The sequence below is a fragment of the Giraffa tippelskirchi genome, chromosome X (assembly GCF_054371585.1).
Source record: "Giraffa tippelskirchi isolate mGirTip1 chromosome X, T2T-mGirTip1v1.2.pri, whole genome shotgun sequence".
Lineage (NCBI taxonomy): Eukaryota > Metazoa > Chordata > Mammalia > Artiodactyla > Giraffidae > Giraffa > Giraffa tippelskirchi.
In genome coordinates, this window is record NC_137289.1 from 84,817,051 (window position 1) to 84,835,482 (window position 18,432).

The 18,432-nt window shown below is 39.6% G+C and overlaps 1 protein-coding gene across 1 annotated transcript; it reads right to left on the reverse strand.

Annotated features, from left to right (window-relative positions):
- Positions 1–16,628: 16,628 nt before the first annotated feature.
- LOC145535398 (zinc finger CCHC domain-containing protein 13-like) lies at positions 16,629–17,398 on the reverse strand. The gene has a single exon (XM_081563829.1). The coding sequence runs from the start codon at positions 17,312–17,314 to the stop codon at positions 16,778–16,780; it is 537 nt and encodes a 178-aa protein (XP_081419955.1). The 5' UTR covers positions 17,315–17,398; the 3' UTR covers positions 16,629–16,777.
- Between the last annotated feature and the right edge of the window lie 1,034 nt (positions 17,399–18,432).

Below are 18,432 nucleotides of genomic sequence, written 5' to 3' on the forward strand. Positions count from 1 at the left end.
CCATTGTGGTTATGTGGGTAATGAAGATCTTTTTTGTATAGTTCTTCTGTGTATTCTTGCTACCTCTTCTTAATATCTTCTTATTCTGTTAAGTCCATACCATTTCTGTGGTATGTACATATGTGGTATATACATATGATGAGGTATTTACATACGACAAAATCTTAGTCAGCCTTAAAAGCGAATGAAGTTCTGATGCATGCTGCATCATGGATAAACCTTGGCTATATTATGCTAAGTGAAATAATCCAGAGTTAAAAGGACAAATGATATATGATTTCACTTATGTACCTAGAAGAATTAAATTCATAAATTTGGAAAGTACAATAATTGTTACCAGGACCTGAGGTAAGGGGAAATGGGGAGTTACTCTTTAACTGGTATAGAGTTTCAGTTTGGGAATATAAAACAAAGTAGGCTTTAAGAATAAAAATTTATGAATCTAAAAAGTCATTATATATTGATAAAATGGTCAATTTGTTGAGAAGATTTAACAATGATAAACATATATATACCAAATAACAAAGTCCAAAAAACACATAGCAAAAACTTACAGACTTAAAAGAAGAAATAGACTCTTCTACAAAAGTAGTTGAAGAATACAATAATTCACTCAATAATGAATAGGACAGCTGATAAATTATAAAAATATAGAAGATTTTACCAACACTATAAACCAACTAGAGTTAAAAATGTATACAGAACATTCTTCCCGACAACACCAGAATACATTCTTCCCAAGTGTAGATGAAACTTCTCCAGGATAGACATGTTAGACCACAAAACAAGTCTTATACATTGAAAAAGATTGAAATCATTCAAAATATCTCCTCTATGCACAATAGTGTGAAATTAGAAATCAATAACAAATAAAATTTGAAATTCACAACTCTGTGGAAATTAAGATCACACTCTTAAATAATCAAGGATTCAAAGAAGAAATTAGAAAATACTTTCATGAATGCCAAAATTGAAAAATTTATGAAATTTAGTTAAAGTAGTGCTCAGGGGAAATTTTATAGCTGTGAATGCCTATGTTAAAAATGAAGAAAGTTTTCAAATTCATTGCTTGATTTTAAGGAACTAGAAAAAGAAGAGAAAACTAAAACCAAAGAAAGCAGAAACTAGGTAATAATAAAGGTTAGAGTTAAATGAAAGAGAGAATGGAGAAAATCAATAGAGAGTAAAGTTGTTTTTTTCAAAAAATCAATAAAATTGACAAATATTAGCTAGACTATGAAAAATGAAAGCATACTCAAATTACTAAAAAATTGGAAATGAAAGTGAGGGCATTAGTACTGACATCACAGAAATTGAAAAATTTATAAGGAAATACTATGAACAACAAAATAGATAACTTAGATGAGATAGAAAAATTCCTAGAAACACACAAACTATACGCACTGACTCAAGAAGACATAGAGTACCTGAACAGTCCTATAATAATAAAGAGATAGGATTTGTAATAAAAACCTCCAAACAAAGAAAAGTCCAAGACCAGGTGACTTCACTAGTGAATTCTACCGAACATTTAAAGCAGAATAACACCAATCCTTTTCAAATCCTTCCAAAAAGAGAAGAGGAAGGAACATTTTGGAAATCATCCTATGAGGCTAGCATTATCCTGATACTACAGCCAGATAAAATTATTGCAAGAAACAAAAATAACAGATCAATATCCCATATGAGTATAGATCCAAAAATCCTTAGCAAAATAATCCAGTATGGTATTTAAATAATTATATCTATGACCAAATAGGAAATATTCCAGAAATGCAAGAGTGGCTCAACACACAAAAAAAGCTAACATAATTTATATTAATATAATTAAAGGGAAAAGCACATGATTATCTCAATTGATGCAGAAAAGCTATTTGTCAAAGTCCAACACCCTTTAACATTAAAAGCACTGAGTAAAAATTTCCTCATAGTTGCTTTTCTTTTTCAGAGATTTTCTGTATCTTTTTACACGTATATATTTCCCTAAAAAATCAGGTTGTCTACTTAAAAATTAACAATCAAATAAAAAAACATGTAGGTCTATCTGTTGCGATTCTGTTAAATTTATAAATTAGGGGAAGTCAACATCTTTATAAATTACTAGCTTTCTGAAAAATATCATTAAGTATTTCATACATATAGCATATTTTTATCATGTATAGCTTAAGTAATAATAGCAAATCAATATTTACTCAGTACTAGAGTTACAAGTAGAGACATTACTTTTACTATTATTTATTTTTAATTGTGGTAGTATACATATAACATAATATTTACTATCTTAACCATTTTCCCCAGCTTTATTGAGGTTGTTGTTTAGTTGTTAAGTCATGTCCAACTCTTTTGCGACCCCACAGACTGCAGCTGCTGGGCTCCCCTGTCCATGGGATTTCCCAGGCAAGAATACTGGAATGGGTTGCCATTTATCTCTCCATTTACTGAGGTATAATAGACAAATAAAAGTATATATATTCAAAATGTACAAATTAATGATTTATACATATTGTAAAACAATAACCACAATCAAGCTAATCACCTCACAGTTACCTTTTAGTGTGTGTAAGAATGTTTAAGATCTACTCTCAGCAAACTTAAGTATACAATACAGTAGTATTAAGCTATAGTTACCAATCTGTACATTAGATCCTCAGAACTTAGCTATCTTATAACTGAATGTTTGTACCCTTTGTCCAACATCTTTCTATATCCCCCACCCTCAAGTCCCTAGTAATAGCTATTTTACTCTCTATTTCTATTATCTCAACTTTTCTTTCCTTTTGTTAGATTTTACATATAGGTGATACCACTCAGTATTGTCTTTCCCTATCTAGCTTTTTTCACTTAGCATAATGCCTTCCAGGTTCATCCTTGTTGATGTAAACAGCAGGATTCCCTTCATGACTGAATAATATTTCATTATACCAGTAATATACCATTTTTATGGTATATAGATATCATAACATTTAGGTTGTTTCCATAAATCGGCTATTGTGAATAATGCTGCAATGGACAGGGAGGTGCAGATATCTCTTTGAGATCCTGCTTTTCTTTTCCTTGGATGTATATCCAGAAGTGGGGTTGCTGGATCATATAGTAGTTCTACTTTTAATTTTTTAAGAAATTCCACAGTGTATCTACAAAGGCTGTACCAATTTACATTTCCACCATTGCACAAGGGTTCCATTCTCTCAGCAACACTTGTTATGTTTTGACTTTTATATTAGCCTTTCTAACAGATGTGAGGTGATATGTCATTGTGGTATTGATTTGTATCTCCCTGATAGCTTCAGATATGCAGATGACACCATCCTTATGGCAGAAAGCGAATAACTGAAGAGCCTCTTGATGAAAGTGAAAGAGGAAAGTGAAAAAGCTGGCTTAAAACTCAACATTCAAAAAACTAAGATCATGGCATCTGGTCCCATTACTTCATGGCAAATAGATGGGGAAACAATGGAAATGGTGACAGACTTTATTTTGGGGGGCTTCAAAAATCACTGCAGATGGTGACTGCAGCCATGAAATTAAAAGATGCTTGATCCTTGGAAGAAGAGCTATGACCAACTTAGCATATTAAAAAGCAGAGACATTACTTTGCTTACAAAGGTCCTTCTAGTCAAAGCTATGGTTTTTACAGTAGTCATATATGGATGTGAGAGTTGGACCATAAAGAAAGCTGATTGGAAAAGAACTGATGGTTTTGAACTGTGGTGTTGGAGAAGACTCTTGAGAGTCCCTTGGACTGCAAGATCAAACCAATACGTCCTAAAGGAAATCACTCCTGAATATTCATTGGAAGGACTGATGCTTAAGCTGAAACTCCAGTACTTTGGACACCTGATACAAAGAGCTGACTCATTTGAAAAGACCCTGATACTGGGAAAGATTGAAGGTGGGAGAACGGTATTGCATAGGGTGAGATGGTTGGATGGCATCACTGACTCCTTGGACATGAGTTTCAGAAAGTTCTGGGAGTTGGTGATGGACAGGGAAGCCTGGCATGGTGCAGTTCATGGGGTTGCAAGAGTTGGACACGACTGAGCAACTGAACTGAACTGACTGATGATTAGTGATGTTGAACACCTTTTCATATACTTGTTAGCCATTTGAAAGTCTTCTTTGGAAAAATGTCTGTCAAGTCCTTTGCCCACTTTTAATCAGGTTATTCTTTTTACTATTGAATTAATTCTGTATGTTCCTTATATATTTTTATAACACTTTATCAGATATACAGTTGACAAATATTCTCTCCCATTCCGTAGATAAGCTTTTCATACTGTAGAATCATACAATATTTGCTCTTATGTGTCTGGCTTATTTACTGAGCATAATGTCTTTAAGGTTCATTAATGGTAGAGTATGTAACAGAATTTCCTTCCTTTTTATGGCTGAATAACCATTCATAGCATGTTTATAACACATTTTGTTTATCCATTCATCTGTCAATGGACACTGGTTGCTTCTGTCTCTTGGCTAATGTGAATAACTCTGCTATGAATTATATATGCTATGTACCAACGTGTCTTCAGGATTATCAGTTCAGTCAGTTCAGTTGCTCAGTCGTGTCTCACTCTTTGCGACCCCATGAACTGAGGCACATCAGGCCTCCCTGTCCATCACCAACTCCCAGAGTTTACTCAAACTCATGTCCATTGAGTTGGTGATGCCATCCAACCATCTCATCCTCTGCCGTCCCCTTCTCCACCTGCCCTCAATCTTCCCCAGCATCAGGGTCTTTTCAAATGAGTCAGCTCTTCGCATCAGGTGGCCAAAGTGTTGGAGTTTCAGCTTCAACATCAGTCCTTCCAATGAACACCCAGGACTGATCTCCTTTAGGATGGACTGGTTGGACCTTCTTGCAGTCCAAGGGACTCTCAAGAGCCTTCTCCAACACCACAGTTCAAAAGCATCAATTCTTCGGTGCTCAGCTTTCTTTATAGGCCAACTCTCACATCCATACATGACTACAGGGAAAACCATAGCCTTTACTAGAAGGATCTTTGTTGACAAAGTAATGTCTCTGCTTTTTAGTATGCTGTCTAGATTGGTCATAACTTTCCTTTCAAGGGGTAAGCATCTTTAAATTTCATAGCTGCAGTCGCCATCTGCAGTGATTTTGGAGCCCAGAAAAATAAACTCAGCCACTGTTTCCACTGTTTCCCCATCTATTTCCCATGAAGTGATGGGACTGGAAGCCATGATCTTTGTTTTCTGAATGTTGAGCTTTAAGCCAACTTTTTCACTCTCCTCTTTCACTTTCATCAAGAGGCTCTTTAGTTCTTCTTCACTTTCTGCCATAAGGGTGGTGTCATCTGCATATCTGAGGTTATTGATATTTCTCCTGGCAATCTTGATTCCAGCTTGTGCTTCATCCAGCCCAGCCTTTCTCATGGTGTACTCTGCATAGAAGTTAAATAAGCACCGTGACAATATACAGCCTTGATGTACTCCTTTTCCTATTTGGAACCAGTCTGTTGTTCCATGTCCAGTTCTAACTGTTGCTTCCTAACCTGCATACAGGTTTCTCAAGAGGCAAGTCAGGTGGTCTGGTATGCCCATCTCTTTCAGCATTTTCCACAGTTTATTGTGATCCACACAGTCAAAGGCTTTGGCATAGACAATAAAGCAGAAATAGATGTTTTTTTGGAACTCTCTTGCTTTTTCGATGATCCAGCTGATGTTGGCTATTTGATCTCTGGTTCTCTGCCTTTTCTAAATCCAGCTTGAACATCTGGAAGTTCACGGTTCACATATTGCTGAAGCCTGGCTTGGAGAATTTTGAGCATTACTTAACTAGCGTGTCAGATGAGTGCAATTGTGCAGTAGTTTGAGCATTCTTTGGCATTGCCTTTCTTTGGGATTGGAATGAAAACTGACCTTTTCCAGTCCTGTGGCCACTGCTCAGTTTTCCAAAATGCTGGCATACTGAGTGCAGCAGTTTCACAGCATTATCTTTTAGGACTTGAAATAGCTCATTTGGAATTCCATCACTTCCACTAGCTTTGTTCGTAGTGATGCTTTCTAAGGCACACTTGACTTCACATTCCAGGATGTCTGGCTCTAGGTGAGTGATCACACCATCATGATTATCTGGGTCATGAAGATCTTTTTGGTACAGTTCTTCTGTGTATTCCTGCCACCTCTTCTTAATATCGTCTGCTTCTGTCAGGTCCATACCATTTCTGTCCTTTATTGAGCCCATCTTTGCATGAAATATTCCCTTGGTATCTCTAATTTTCTTGAACAGATCTCTAGTCTTTCCCATTCTACTGTTTTCCTCTATTTCTTTGCATTCATCGCTGAGGAAGGCTTTCTTATCTCTCCTTGCTATTCTTTGGAACTCTGCATTCAAATGGGTATATCTTTCTTTTTCTCCTTTGCTTTTCATTTCTCTTCTTTTCACAGCTATTTGTAAGGCCTCCTCAGAGAGTCATTTGTTTTTTTGCATTTCTTTCTCTTGGGGATGGTCTTGAACCCTGTCTCCTGTACAATGTCACCAACCTCTGTCCATAGTTCATCAGGCACTCTGTCTATCAGATCTAGTCCTTTAAATCTATTTCTCACATCCACTGTATAATCATAAGGGATTTGATTTAGGTCATATCTGAATGGTCTAGTGGTTTTCCCCATTTTCTTCAATTTAAGTCTGAATTTGGCAATAAAGAGTTCATGATCTGAGCCACAGTCTACTCCTCGTCTTGTTTTTGCTGACTGTATAGAGCTTCTCCATCTTTGGCTGCAAAGAATATAATTTATCTGATTTTGGTGTTGTACTTTCAATTATTATTAGTTATGTACCCAAAAGTGGAATTGTTGAATCATATGGTAATATTTTTAATTTTTTGAGGAGCTGCCATGCTTATACTTTGATTTTTTATTTTAGTATTCAAAAGTGTTCATCTTCATCCTGAAAGCCCAGACAATTATTGCCTCTAGAACACTAAGGTTTTTCATCACCAGTATATGTAGAGAACTTTCTTAATCCTAGACATTCGCTAAATTAAAAACTGAGTCATTTCTTCCCTCAAATAATTCATTTTGCTCATCTCTAGCTTACTCCTTGGAAGGAAGGTTATGACCAACCTAGACAGCATATTGAAAAGCAGAGACATTACTCTGACAACAAAGGTCCGTCTAGTCAAGGCTATGGTTTTTCCAGTGGTCATGTACGGATGTGAGAGTTGGACGGTGAAGAAAGCTGAGTGCCGAAGAATTGATGCTTTTGAACTGTGGTGCTGGAGAAGACTCTTGAGAGTCCCTTGGACTGCAAGGAGATCCAACCAGTCCATCCTAAAGGAAATCAGTCCTGGGTGTTCATTGGAAGGACTGATGTTGAAGCTGAAACTCCAGTACTTTGGCCACCTCATGGAAGGGTTGACTCATTGGAAAAGACCCTAATGCTGGGAAGGATTGGGGGCAGGAGGAGAAGGGGACGGCAGAGGATGAGATGGCTGGATGGCATCACCGACTCGATGGATATGGGTTTGGGTAGACTTCAGGAGTTGGTGATCGACAGGGAGGCCTGGCGTGCTGCGATTCATGGGGTCACAAAGAGTCGGACACGACTGAGCGACTGAAGTGAACTGAACTGAGTGTCAACGACATTATTTCCACAGCAGCACACACCATTTTCACTGCTCTCCATTTCTTCCTGTATAGTTGACCTATTATTTGGTATCATTTTCCCTCTTCCAGAACAAAAAAATCTGTTAGTTTTTGTTTGCCTGAAAATGTCCATTTTTATTTGGTATTTCTGTTTTGCCTAATCATTTACTTTTTATCTTTTTTATTATGAAAAATTCACACAGGAAAGTTGAAAAAATAGTTCAATGTACTCTATATATACACCATGTGGATTCAACAAATGTCAACATCTTGTCATATTGAATTTAATGTCTGCATTTGTGTGTATACATGTACATGTGCACACATAAAATCTCTCAAGAATTCATAGAAACAGGAAGTAAAACGGTGGTTACTGAAGACCTAAGGGAGGAGGGAAATGGGAAGTTCTTATTTAAGGGAATGAAATTTCTATTTCATAAGATGAAAAATTTCTGGAGATTTGTTGCACAGCAATGTAAATATACTTAACATTACTGAACAGTTAAAATGGTTAAGATGGTAAATTTTATGTTGTGTGTTTTTTTAATCACAACTTTAAAAACTCCTAGGAAATTTTTTCAATAGTTATCTAAGGTGTAACATGGTAAATACATGACTATGAATATATATTCAGGAGCAAAGTTGGGGAAAATGTTTGATACTGGGTCAGTCATCTTAATAATCACAAAACTAGGTCTTCTAACTAGTACCAGATGTTCTAACTAGTATTCTGCTATGAATAAAGTGGCCTGATGCCTTGAGTTACCTGCATTTAAAGTGCAACAGTAGTCTAATAAGTTATAATGGAAGAGGATTCTTTAGTTCTGGTTCATTCTCATCCTTGGAGTGCAGCTTTTTGGGATCTGTGTTCTCCTGGTTGCGTTTGTTCTCAAACTATTCTTCTACCTTCCCTGACTCCCAGCCTCTTGGAGAAAAGCCTCTATGGTTGGGAGGAAGAAAGAGGTCAGAGCATTTCTTTCTGCTTTGGGCAGCTTCTCTGGTAGTGGCTCCATTTTCTCTGCAGCTCCAACTGGATAGGCCTGCTACAGTTCTAGCTTCCACTAGGTGACCCCAGTGACATTGTCTCTTACTTCTGTATCTCCAACCCAAGAGTGATTGTGGCATCTTGTTCTTATTAATCTGTTGTATCCCATTTGGATTTCAGATCCTCCATCACCTGTGTGCCAGTTCCCTGCAGTATGTCCCCTTTGTTGTAAATATGTGAAGAGGTTTCTGCTTTCCTGCCAAAACAAATGGGCCATAGTTTACTAGAGTTCTCATCCTCAGTGTGCCCTGAACTCCCGAACATATTTGCCCCCCTAATCTCAAAAGGCACAGTCCAGTCTCTTAGGTACCTCTTTGCTTTGGCAAATATAAGCAGAACAGAAGTAAACCTGATTGATAGGTCTCCCTCCACTTTTCAGGATTCCTGTTTTTTCCCAGAATTTTATTCCAGCCATTCCTCAATATGCTGTTAGCTCTGTGATACCTGTATAGAAATGGTGCTTTATATTTTGACCAGTTTTTAAAGTTGTCTATAATAAGCAACTTGGTTTGAATTGCTATTCTGCTTTTACTCAATGCAGAAGTAAATCTGAGAGATGGAGAAACAGAAAAACTGACCCTGATGACAGTATGAATTTCTGTTTTCAGTCATGCCTGAAACCTCATCTACCCCTAATTTATTACTTGTCACCCTGAATCCACTTTCTGCTTAAGCCAGGTTTTAGTAGTAAATCTGTAGTAAGTATTAAGTAGTAGTAAGCCTGCCTTTTATAACTAAGAAATTTCTAACTTATACTCTAGTAATTTTACTTAAGATTTTTGTACTAGTATTCATAAACAAAATTAGTTTGCAGGGTTTTAAAATTTTTCTTCTAGCATTTGCTAAAATTTTCTATAGTAGCTTTACAGATATGCTAGCTTTATAGAAAATTAGTGTGTTGTCTCTCTTATGCTTTGGAATAGTCAATAATTTACTGGGAATTATATTTTCTTAGGAAATAACCCCCCCAAACCATCTGAGTTATACTATCTTAATAGTGGCAATAATCACCTTAGTAATATTCACATTATTTGCCTAATTTGCCATTTTAATAATGTGTATTCATTTATATTGAGGTATATTAAGTGTAAAATTACAATCACTGCTCTCATAATTTTAAAAGCAGTCTGGTACACATAATAGTAGCTATTGTGTATTGAATTTTTACCATGTACTAAACATTGTGCATCACTGCCTCAGTGAACATGAGTTTGAGCAAACTCTGAGACATAGTGAAGGAAAGGGAAGCCTGGCGTGCTGCAGTCCATGGGCTCGCAAAGAGTTGTATACTACTTAGTGACTGAACAAACAACAAGACATTGTGCCAAGCATTTGATATGTAAAAATCTCAAGTAATTCTTAAAATGACCCTTTGAGGTGTTATTATTTATTTTACAGATAAGAATATAGTCCCACAGGGATTAAAACTTGCCTAGGGTCACACAAACCTTGTGCACACCAGGACCCAAAGCACCCACAGTGTATGAGCCAGAACTGTGTTTGAGCGTCTCCTGTGGAGGTACGGATTAGCAGTGGCCTGCCACAGGGGCAGGGGCTCTGGGTGCAGCAGACCTGGTTATGGCATAAGCCGTGTTGAAGGAGGTCACCATTAGCCCCACCTTAGAGCTGTCAGAACTTACACAGGACTGGAGAAACAGACTCTTGGAGGGCACAAACAAAATCTTGTGCACACCAGGACCCAGGAGAAAGGAGCAGTGATCCCACAAGAGACTGACCCAGACTTGCCCGTGAGTGTCCAGGAGTCTCCAGCAGAGGTGTGGGTCAGCAGTGGCCTGCTGCAGGTTCGGGGGCACTCAGTGCAGCAGTGAATGTATGGGACCTGTTGAAGGAGGTTGTCATTATCTTCATTACCTCCATCATTGTTTGGCCTCAGGTCAAACACCAGGGAGGGAACACAACCCCTTCCATCAACAGAAAATTAAAGATTTACTGAGCATGGCCTTTTCATACTGTTCATGGGATTCCCAAGGCAGGAATACTGAAGTGGTTTGCCATTCCTTTCTCCAGTGGACCACATTTTGTCAGAACTCGCCACCATGACTCTTAGGTGCCCCTACATGGCATGGCTCATAGTTTCACTGAGTTAGACAAGGCTGTGGTCCATGTGATTAGATTGGTTAGTTTTCGGCGATTGTGGTTTTCAGTCTGTCTGCCCTCTGATGGAGAAGGATAAGAGGCTTATGGAAGCTTCCTGATGGGATAGACTGACTGAGGGGGATACTGGGTCTTGTTCTGATGGGTGGGGCCATGCTCAGTAAATCTTTAATCCAAGTTTCTGTTGATAGGTGGAGCTGTGTTCCCTCCATGATATTTACCTGGGGCCAAACTATGGTGGAGGTAATGAAGATAATGGTGACCTCCCTCAAAAGATCCCATGCACATACTGCTACACTCAGTGCCCCCAGCCGTGCAGCAGGCCACCACCAACCCACGCCTTCGCCAGAGACTCCCGGACACCCACAGGCAGGGCTCCTGGGGGGTCACTGTTCCTTTCTCCTGGGTCCTGGTGAACAAGGTCTGTTGTGCCTTCCAAGAGTCTATTTCCCAGTCCTATGTAAGTTCTGGCAGCTCTATGGTGGGGTTAATGGCCACCTTCTCCAAGAGGACTTATGCCATACCCACACCCAGAGCTCCCGTCCCTGTGGCAGACCACTGCCGACCCGTACCTCCACAGGAGGCGCTCAAACACAGTCCTATCTCAGTCTCTGTGGGGTCCCTAGGTCCTGGTGCAGACAAGGTTTGTTTCAGCCCTCTGAGCGTCTCTGGCGGGAATGGGATTTGATTCTAAACGTGACTTTGCTCCTCCTACCATCTTTCTGGGATTCTCCTTTGCCCTTGGACGTGGGGTATCTCCTCACAGCCTCATGAACAGTATGAAAAGGTAAAAAGATAGGACACTGAAAGAGGAACTTCCCAGGTCGGTAGGTGCCCAATATGCTACTGGAAGATCAGTGGAGAAATAACTCCAGAAAGAATGACGAGACAGGGACAAAGCAAAAACAACACCCAGGTGTGGGTGTGACTGGTGATGGAATCAAGGTCCAGTGCTGTAAGAGCAATATTGCACTGGAACCTGAAATGTTAGGTCCATGAATCAAGGCAAATTGGAAGTGATCAAACAGGAGATGGCAAGAGTGAACGTCGACATTTTAGGAATCAGCGAACTAAAATGGACTGGAATGGGTGAATTTAACTCAGATGACCATTATATCTACTACTGCGGGCAAGAATCCCTTAGAAGAAATGGAGTAGCCATCATAGTCAACAAAAGAGTCTGAAATGCAGTACTTGGATGCAGTCTCAAAAACGACAGAATGATCTCTGTTCGTTTCCAAGGCAAACCATTCAATATCACGGTCATCCAAGTCTATGCCCCAACCAGTAATGCTGAAGAAGCTGAAGTTGAATGGTTCTATGAAGACCTCCAAGACCTTCTGGAACTAACATCCAAAAGAGATGTCCTTTTCATTATAGGGGACTGGAATGCAAAAGTAGGAAGTCAAGAAACACCTGGCGTAACAGGCAAATTTGGCCTTGGAGTACAAAATGAAGCAGGGCAAAGGCTAACAGAATTTTGCCAAGAGAATGCACTGGTCATAGCAAACACCGTCTTCCAACAACCCAACAGAATACTGTACACATGGACATCACTAGATGGTCAATACTGAAATCAGATTGATGATATTCTTTTCAGCCAAAGATGGAGAAGCTCTATACAGTCAGAGAAAAGGGGACCAGGAGCTGACTGTGGTTCAGATCATGAACTCCTTATTGCCAAATTCAGACTGAAATTGAAGAAGGTAGGGAAAACCACTAGGCCATTCAGTGTTTGGACATGAGTTTGAGCAAACTCTGGGAGATAGTGAAGGACAGGGAAGCTTGGTGTGCTGCAGCCCATGGGGTTGCGAAGAGTCAGATATCACTGAGCAACTGAACAACAACAATCTCTCTGGCTCTGACCTTTTTTCCAGATACATTTTCACATTCCTAATTTCTATATTTATGCATTCGTTCCCTTTAAAAAAGTACATGTGTCTTCTTCAGGTTTTTCTATTTTAAATATATTTATTTTGTTCAAAGAAGCTGATTCTTGATCAGTTCTAAATCGTTTGTTTTTAAATTTTTTGGGTTTTAATCTTTTTTCTTTTCTCTAATTTCTGCAGTTTTATTTACATTTTTTGAAGAAAATCTTTCTGAATTATAACGTAATAAAATATTTTGCTTTGATATACTATTTTTGGCTGAAGTCCATAAGCTTTGTTTCCATCTTCTAGATTGCTGGCCATTTTCATTGTGATTACCTTTTTGAACCTACACTTATTTAGTGATTTATAAATTTTAAAATACCTAGGGAGTTTAAATTTTTTAATTTATTTATTTTTGGCATTTACTCTTGTTTTAGAAAGTACAATTGCTCAGAGCTTTTATAACAGGAAAAATATCTATGTTACAGTGTATGTACTATTTATTTGATAGCCTGATCATTTCTCTGTCAATAAACATTCTGCTATAACATGATTTTTAGTAGTAGCAATGTATTTTATTTTATACGTGTGTCAATGTGTCACATTTTAGATTCCATACCCTTTAAAGATGTTTCTTGTGTATCAGTGCAATAAATAATGTTGAGGTGAACACTATTTTTAATATATGTTTTGAGTATATATCTATGATCATTCTCTTAAATTTCTAGAAGTGTAATTTTTATTTCAAAGGATAAAGACTTTTTAAAGGTTTTTGACCTATAATGCCAAATTGACACCCAGAAATGTTACACCAATTTTCTGTCTCCAGTGATAATGTATGGGGTTCTCATCCCTCCATATTCTGGCCAATAAGATATAACTATATTGAACCTTTTATTAATGTTGTGTGTGTGGGTCACTCAGTCGTCTCTGACTCTTTGCAACCCCATGGACTGTAGTCCACCAGGCTCCTCTGTCAATGGGGTTCTCCAGGCAAGAATATTGGAGTGAGTTGCCATTCTGTTCTCCAGGGGAATCTTCCTGACCCAGGGCTCAAACCCAGGTCTCCTGCATTGCAGGCAGATTCTTTACTTTCTGAGCCACCAGGGAAGCGCTGGTGATAAGTCTTTTATTAATACATAATGTCTTTGTTTGTAAACTTTTTTGGTTTAAAGTCTATTTTGGCTGATATTAGTCTAGCCATCTCTGCTCTCTTGGTTACAATTTGCGTGGATTTCCCTCCCATCCTTTCACTTTCAATGTATTTGTCTCTTTGGATCTAAAATGAGTCTCTTCTAGACCATATGTAGTTGGATCATGTGTTTTTATCCATTCTTTCAATACCGGTCTTTTCATTGGAGAGTCTATTGATTTACAATAAAAGTAATTACTGATTGAAAAAAGAGGATTTTTGTCATTTTGATATTTGTTTTCTGTATGCTTTATAGCTTTGTCCCTCATTTCCCTGCATTACAGTCTTCTTTTGTGTTTAGCTGATTTTTTTTGTAGTAAAATGCTTAAATTCCTTCCTCATTTTCTCTGAAGTTAAAGAGGGAACTTGTGACTTGTCTAGAGGAAGAGAGTGCTGCTTACGTCTAGATAAAAGTTTCCACACAGAAGTGGGTGCCTATTGCTTCCTGATCTTTGGTTTTGTTCCAAAAAGAAGAAAAAGAATTTCCATGGGAAATGTTCCAATTTTTAGATGTTGGCATCTAAGGTGGATAACATGCTGCTGCTGCTGCTGCTAAGTCGCTTCAGTCGAGTCCGACTCTGTGCGACCCCATAGATGGCAGCCCACCAGGCTCCCCCGTCCCTGGGATTCTCCAGGCAAGAATACTGGAGTGGGTTGCCATTTCCTTCTCCAATGCATGAAAGGGAAAAGTGAAAGTGAAGTTGCTCAGTCGTGTCCGACTCTTAGCGACCCCATGGACTGTAGCCTACCAGGCTCCTCTGTCCATGGGATTTTCCAGGCAAGAGTACTGGAATAGGGTGCCATTGCCTTCTCTGTGATAACATGCAGGTCAAACATACTGTGGACCTGATTCAGTAAGAGGGCTACCATTTTGTAACTTCTGGCACAGGGTACTGGTGAGTCAAAATAAGGCTTCCTTCCTCTGAGATTAGAACAGATGCCTAAAGGGAATTTAAAGAGGCCTTCATTGATGTGTGTGTCCTTAATAAAGGGACATTGCCTCTTTTCCTCCTCCAACTCTGGGCCAAGCTTCTGAGGGCATGGGAAATGAAACACCAGATGGCTGTGGAGGAAGGGCATGCAGAATTCAAAAGCAGGTTCCTGTGTTCCTTCCCTAAATAGAGCTCAGCACCACGATGAGAGTCAAGAATTTGTTTGGCTCAGTGTGATATAGGAGTTTTCAGCTGTGTTTTGGCAGATCGGACTGAGATTGCCCCATTGAGAGGCTAGTAGTGTGATTGAGTTTATCTTGTTGAGACAGCACAGAGAGCGACAGAATCAATTTCTAGGAACGCAAGAGGATCACAAAAGGTCAAACTCAGCTGAACTGAAAGAGTCTTTCAGATGGGGATGAAAGGTTACACATCAAGTCTTGTGGACATTCAAAAAAGAATGTGTCTTCAGTTATAAAACCAGATACATTTCTTTGACCTTTTGAGTTTACGAATCATGAACTGTACCCTCTACACTACCTTTTCTGCTATAAATTCTATCACATTTTGTTTGATATGTAATATTGCCATCATTGTTATTTTGTAAGTCATGTTTCATCAGAACTTCAATTTTCTCTTGACACCAACAGTTACCACTCCCCATCCCAGGTTTTATTTAAAATCTAAAATTGCCTTTTCTATTTTACAGAACTTCAGTTTTTCAGATCTGATTTTTAAAAAATGGATCGCAGCATATGAAATTGAACATATTCATATCTGGGAAAATGTATTTTTCAGAAATTCCTAAACATAATTTTCGTACCTGTGAAAATGTGTGTTTTTGAAATTACCAAAGTCCCAATCTATGTTGAATCTTAATGTTTACACCTGTTTTCTTAGGTTTTTAAAAATATGTATGTCTAAACAATCACCAATATCTTTATGTTCACAATTTGTTGCTATGGTTTTCTTTGTTTGCTTGTTTTTTCACTGTTCTCTCTCAAAGCTACTTATACACATTATACATATTTTTCTGGGTTATTTTCATTAAACTATACACTTATGTAAGACCAGATAGAGATGTATTTCGGTGTCATTGAAAAGCTAATGAGTTCAAATAAATCAAAGCAATCAATACACAACTAAAGTTAAAGCTACTTGGCAAGGTCATAGACATTTCTAGGATTAGCTTTATTTGTGCAATGAGTTTCTGAGGAAATGTCACCTCCTCAGGGTGCCTTGTGTATCTAAGAGAGAAATATATGTCCCCCCACACACATTCTCTATCGTTTTACCTGGTGGTTTTATTTTTTTTTCCCTATGGCAATTTATCTTCATCTATTTTACTTGTTAATAGATTCTAGGCCTGTGTTTGCAAACTTGCTCTGATTTATTCACTGATATGTATCTAATTCCTCAAACAGTGGCTGGCACACAGAGGCTCTTGCTGCTGCTGCTGCTGCTAAGTCGCTTCAGTCGTGGCGGACTCTGTGCGACCCCATAGGCAGAAGCCCACCAGGCTCCCGCATCCCTGGGATTCTCCAGGCAAGAACACTGGAGTGGGTTGCCATTTCCTTCTCCAATTCATGAAAGTGAAAAGTGAAAGTGAAGTCGCTCAGTCGTGTCCGACTCCCAGCGACCCCATGGACTGCAGCCTACCAGGCTCCTCCGTCCATGGGATTTTCCAGGCAAGAGTACTGGAGTGGGGTGCCATTGTCTTCTCCGACAGAGGCTCTTTAAATGTTAAATCAAAATGCATTCAAAGAATCTAGAAGTTGCCTAATGCTCAGAATGTTCAATGACCCGAGTCATCAGTGATGCAGAAACACATTAATTATGACATCTACAAGTGAGTAACTTTTTTGAGATTTTATTTTTAATCAGCCCTTTCCTCTTTTAACATGGTAATTAAAATTCACTGACCCGGAAGTAGCCTCAATCTATCAATCTTTGGTCAGAGAAGAGGTTTCAGAGAAAATCAGTCAGCAAAAGGAGGTAGGGGGAACAAAGGGAAACATTAAGTGGTAGCCTCAATTCGGCATTGCCGGGCTAGATGTCCATTTTTGCCACAGCGGTAGCAGTTGACCTCACTCTTCTTTCTGCAATTGATGGCCACGTGGCCAATCTTGCCACAACGGTAGCACTTGACTTGGGTGCAGTCTTTTTTAATGTGGCCACTTTTGCCGCAAGAGTAGCACTTCTGCTCTTTCTGACGATCACAATCATGAGCCAGATGGCCTCGTCTGCCACAGGTGTAACAGCAACGCTCTCTCTCTCGCTTAGGCTCGGCACAGTATTTGGCGATGTGGCCACTTTTCCCACAGTTGTAGCAGATGTCATCGAGAAGGTCACAGTCCTTAGCATGATAACCAGACCCACCGCAGCGGTAACAGATGACAGGTAGGGGGATTGAACTGCACCGAGCTCCACGCCCACGGCTTCTAGCTCCACGCCCTCGGCTTCCAGCTCCACGCCCTCGAGCTCTTCCTCCTTTAGAGCATCCCCGGGCCCAGTGGCCAACGCGTCCACACTTGAAGCACTCCTTACTGCTCATGGCTGTGGTGGGATCTGCAAGTGAGCCGGTCCACTGCTGTCCCGGAGGCCCCGACACAACTCCTCTCACGGCGCATTAGACAGAACTGGCAGTTTTTCTCTAGCGGGCCTCTGTGACGTCACACAAGGCTTGCGCACAGTCCCATTCTTGTGTCACAGGCTTTCCAGCAGCCCCTCCCACCTGACTTTCCTCCTGTCGTTGAAGCCCAAAGCACGGCTGAATGGTGTTTTCCGTTTTTGTTTAGTTTTTAATTAAATAAACGTTTCTTGGGTCTTGAAGTTTGAGGTTGAATCCCTTCTTGTTCAGAAAATGTGCCCCGTAGGATTTCATATAATTAAGTCTTAGGTCTGCTTTGTGGTCTAGTCGCCGCTAAGTCACTTCAGTCATGTCCGACTCTGTGCGACCCCATAGATGGCAGCCCACCAGGCTCCCCTGTCCCTGGGATTCTCCAGGCAAGAACACGGGAGTGGGTTGCCATTTCCTTCTCCAATGCATGAAAGGGAAAAGTGAAAGTGAAGTTGCTCAGTCGTGTCCGACTCTTAGCGACCCCATGGACTATAGCCTACCAGGTGTCCATGGGATTTTCCAGGCAAGAGTACTGGAATAGGGTGCCATTGCCTTCTCCGTGATAACATGCAGGTCAAACATACTGTGGACCTGATTCAGTAAGAGGGCTACCATTTTGTAACTTCTGGCACAGGGTACTGGTGAGTCAAAATAAGGCTTCCTTCCTCTGAGATTAGAACAGATGCCTAAAGGGAATTTAAAGAGGCCTTCATTGATGTGTGTGTCCTTAATAAAGGGACATTGCCTCTTTTCCTCCTCCAACTCTGGGCCAAGCTTCTGAGGGCATGGGAAATGAAACACCAGATGGCTGTGGAGGAAGGGCATGCAGAATTCAAAAGCAGGTTCCTGTGTTCCTTCCCTAAATAGAGCTCAGCACCACGATGAGAGTCAAGAATTTGTTTGGCTCAGTGTGATATAGGAGTTTTCAGCTGTGTTTTGGCAGATCGGACTGAGATTGCCCCATTGAGAGGCTAGTAGTGTGATTGAGTTTATCTTGTTGAGACAGCACAGAGAGCGACAGAATCAATTTCTAGGAACGCAAGAGGATCACA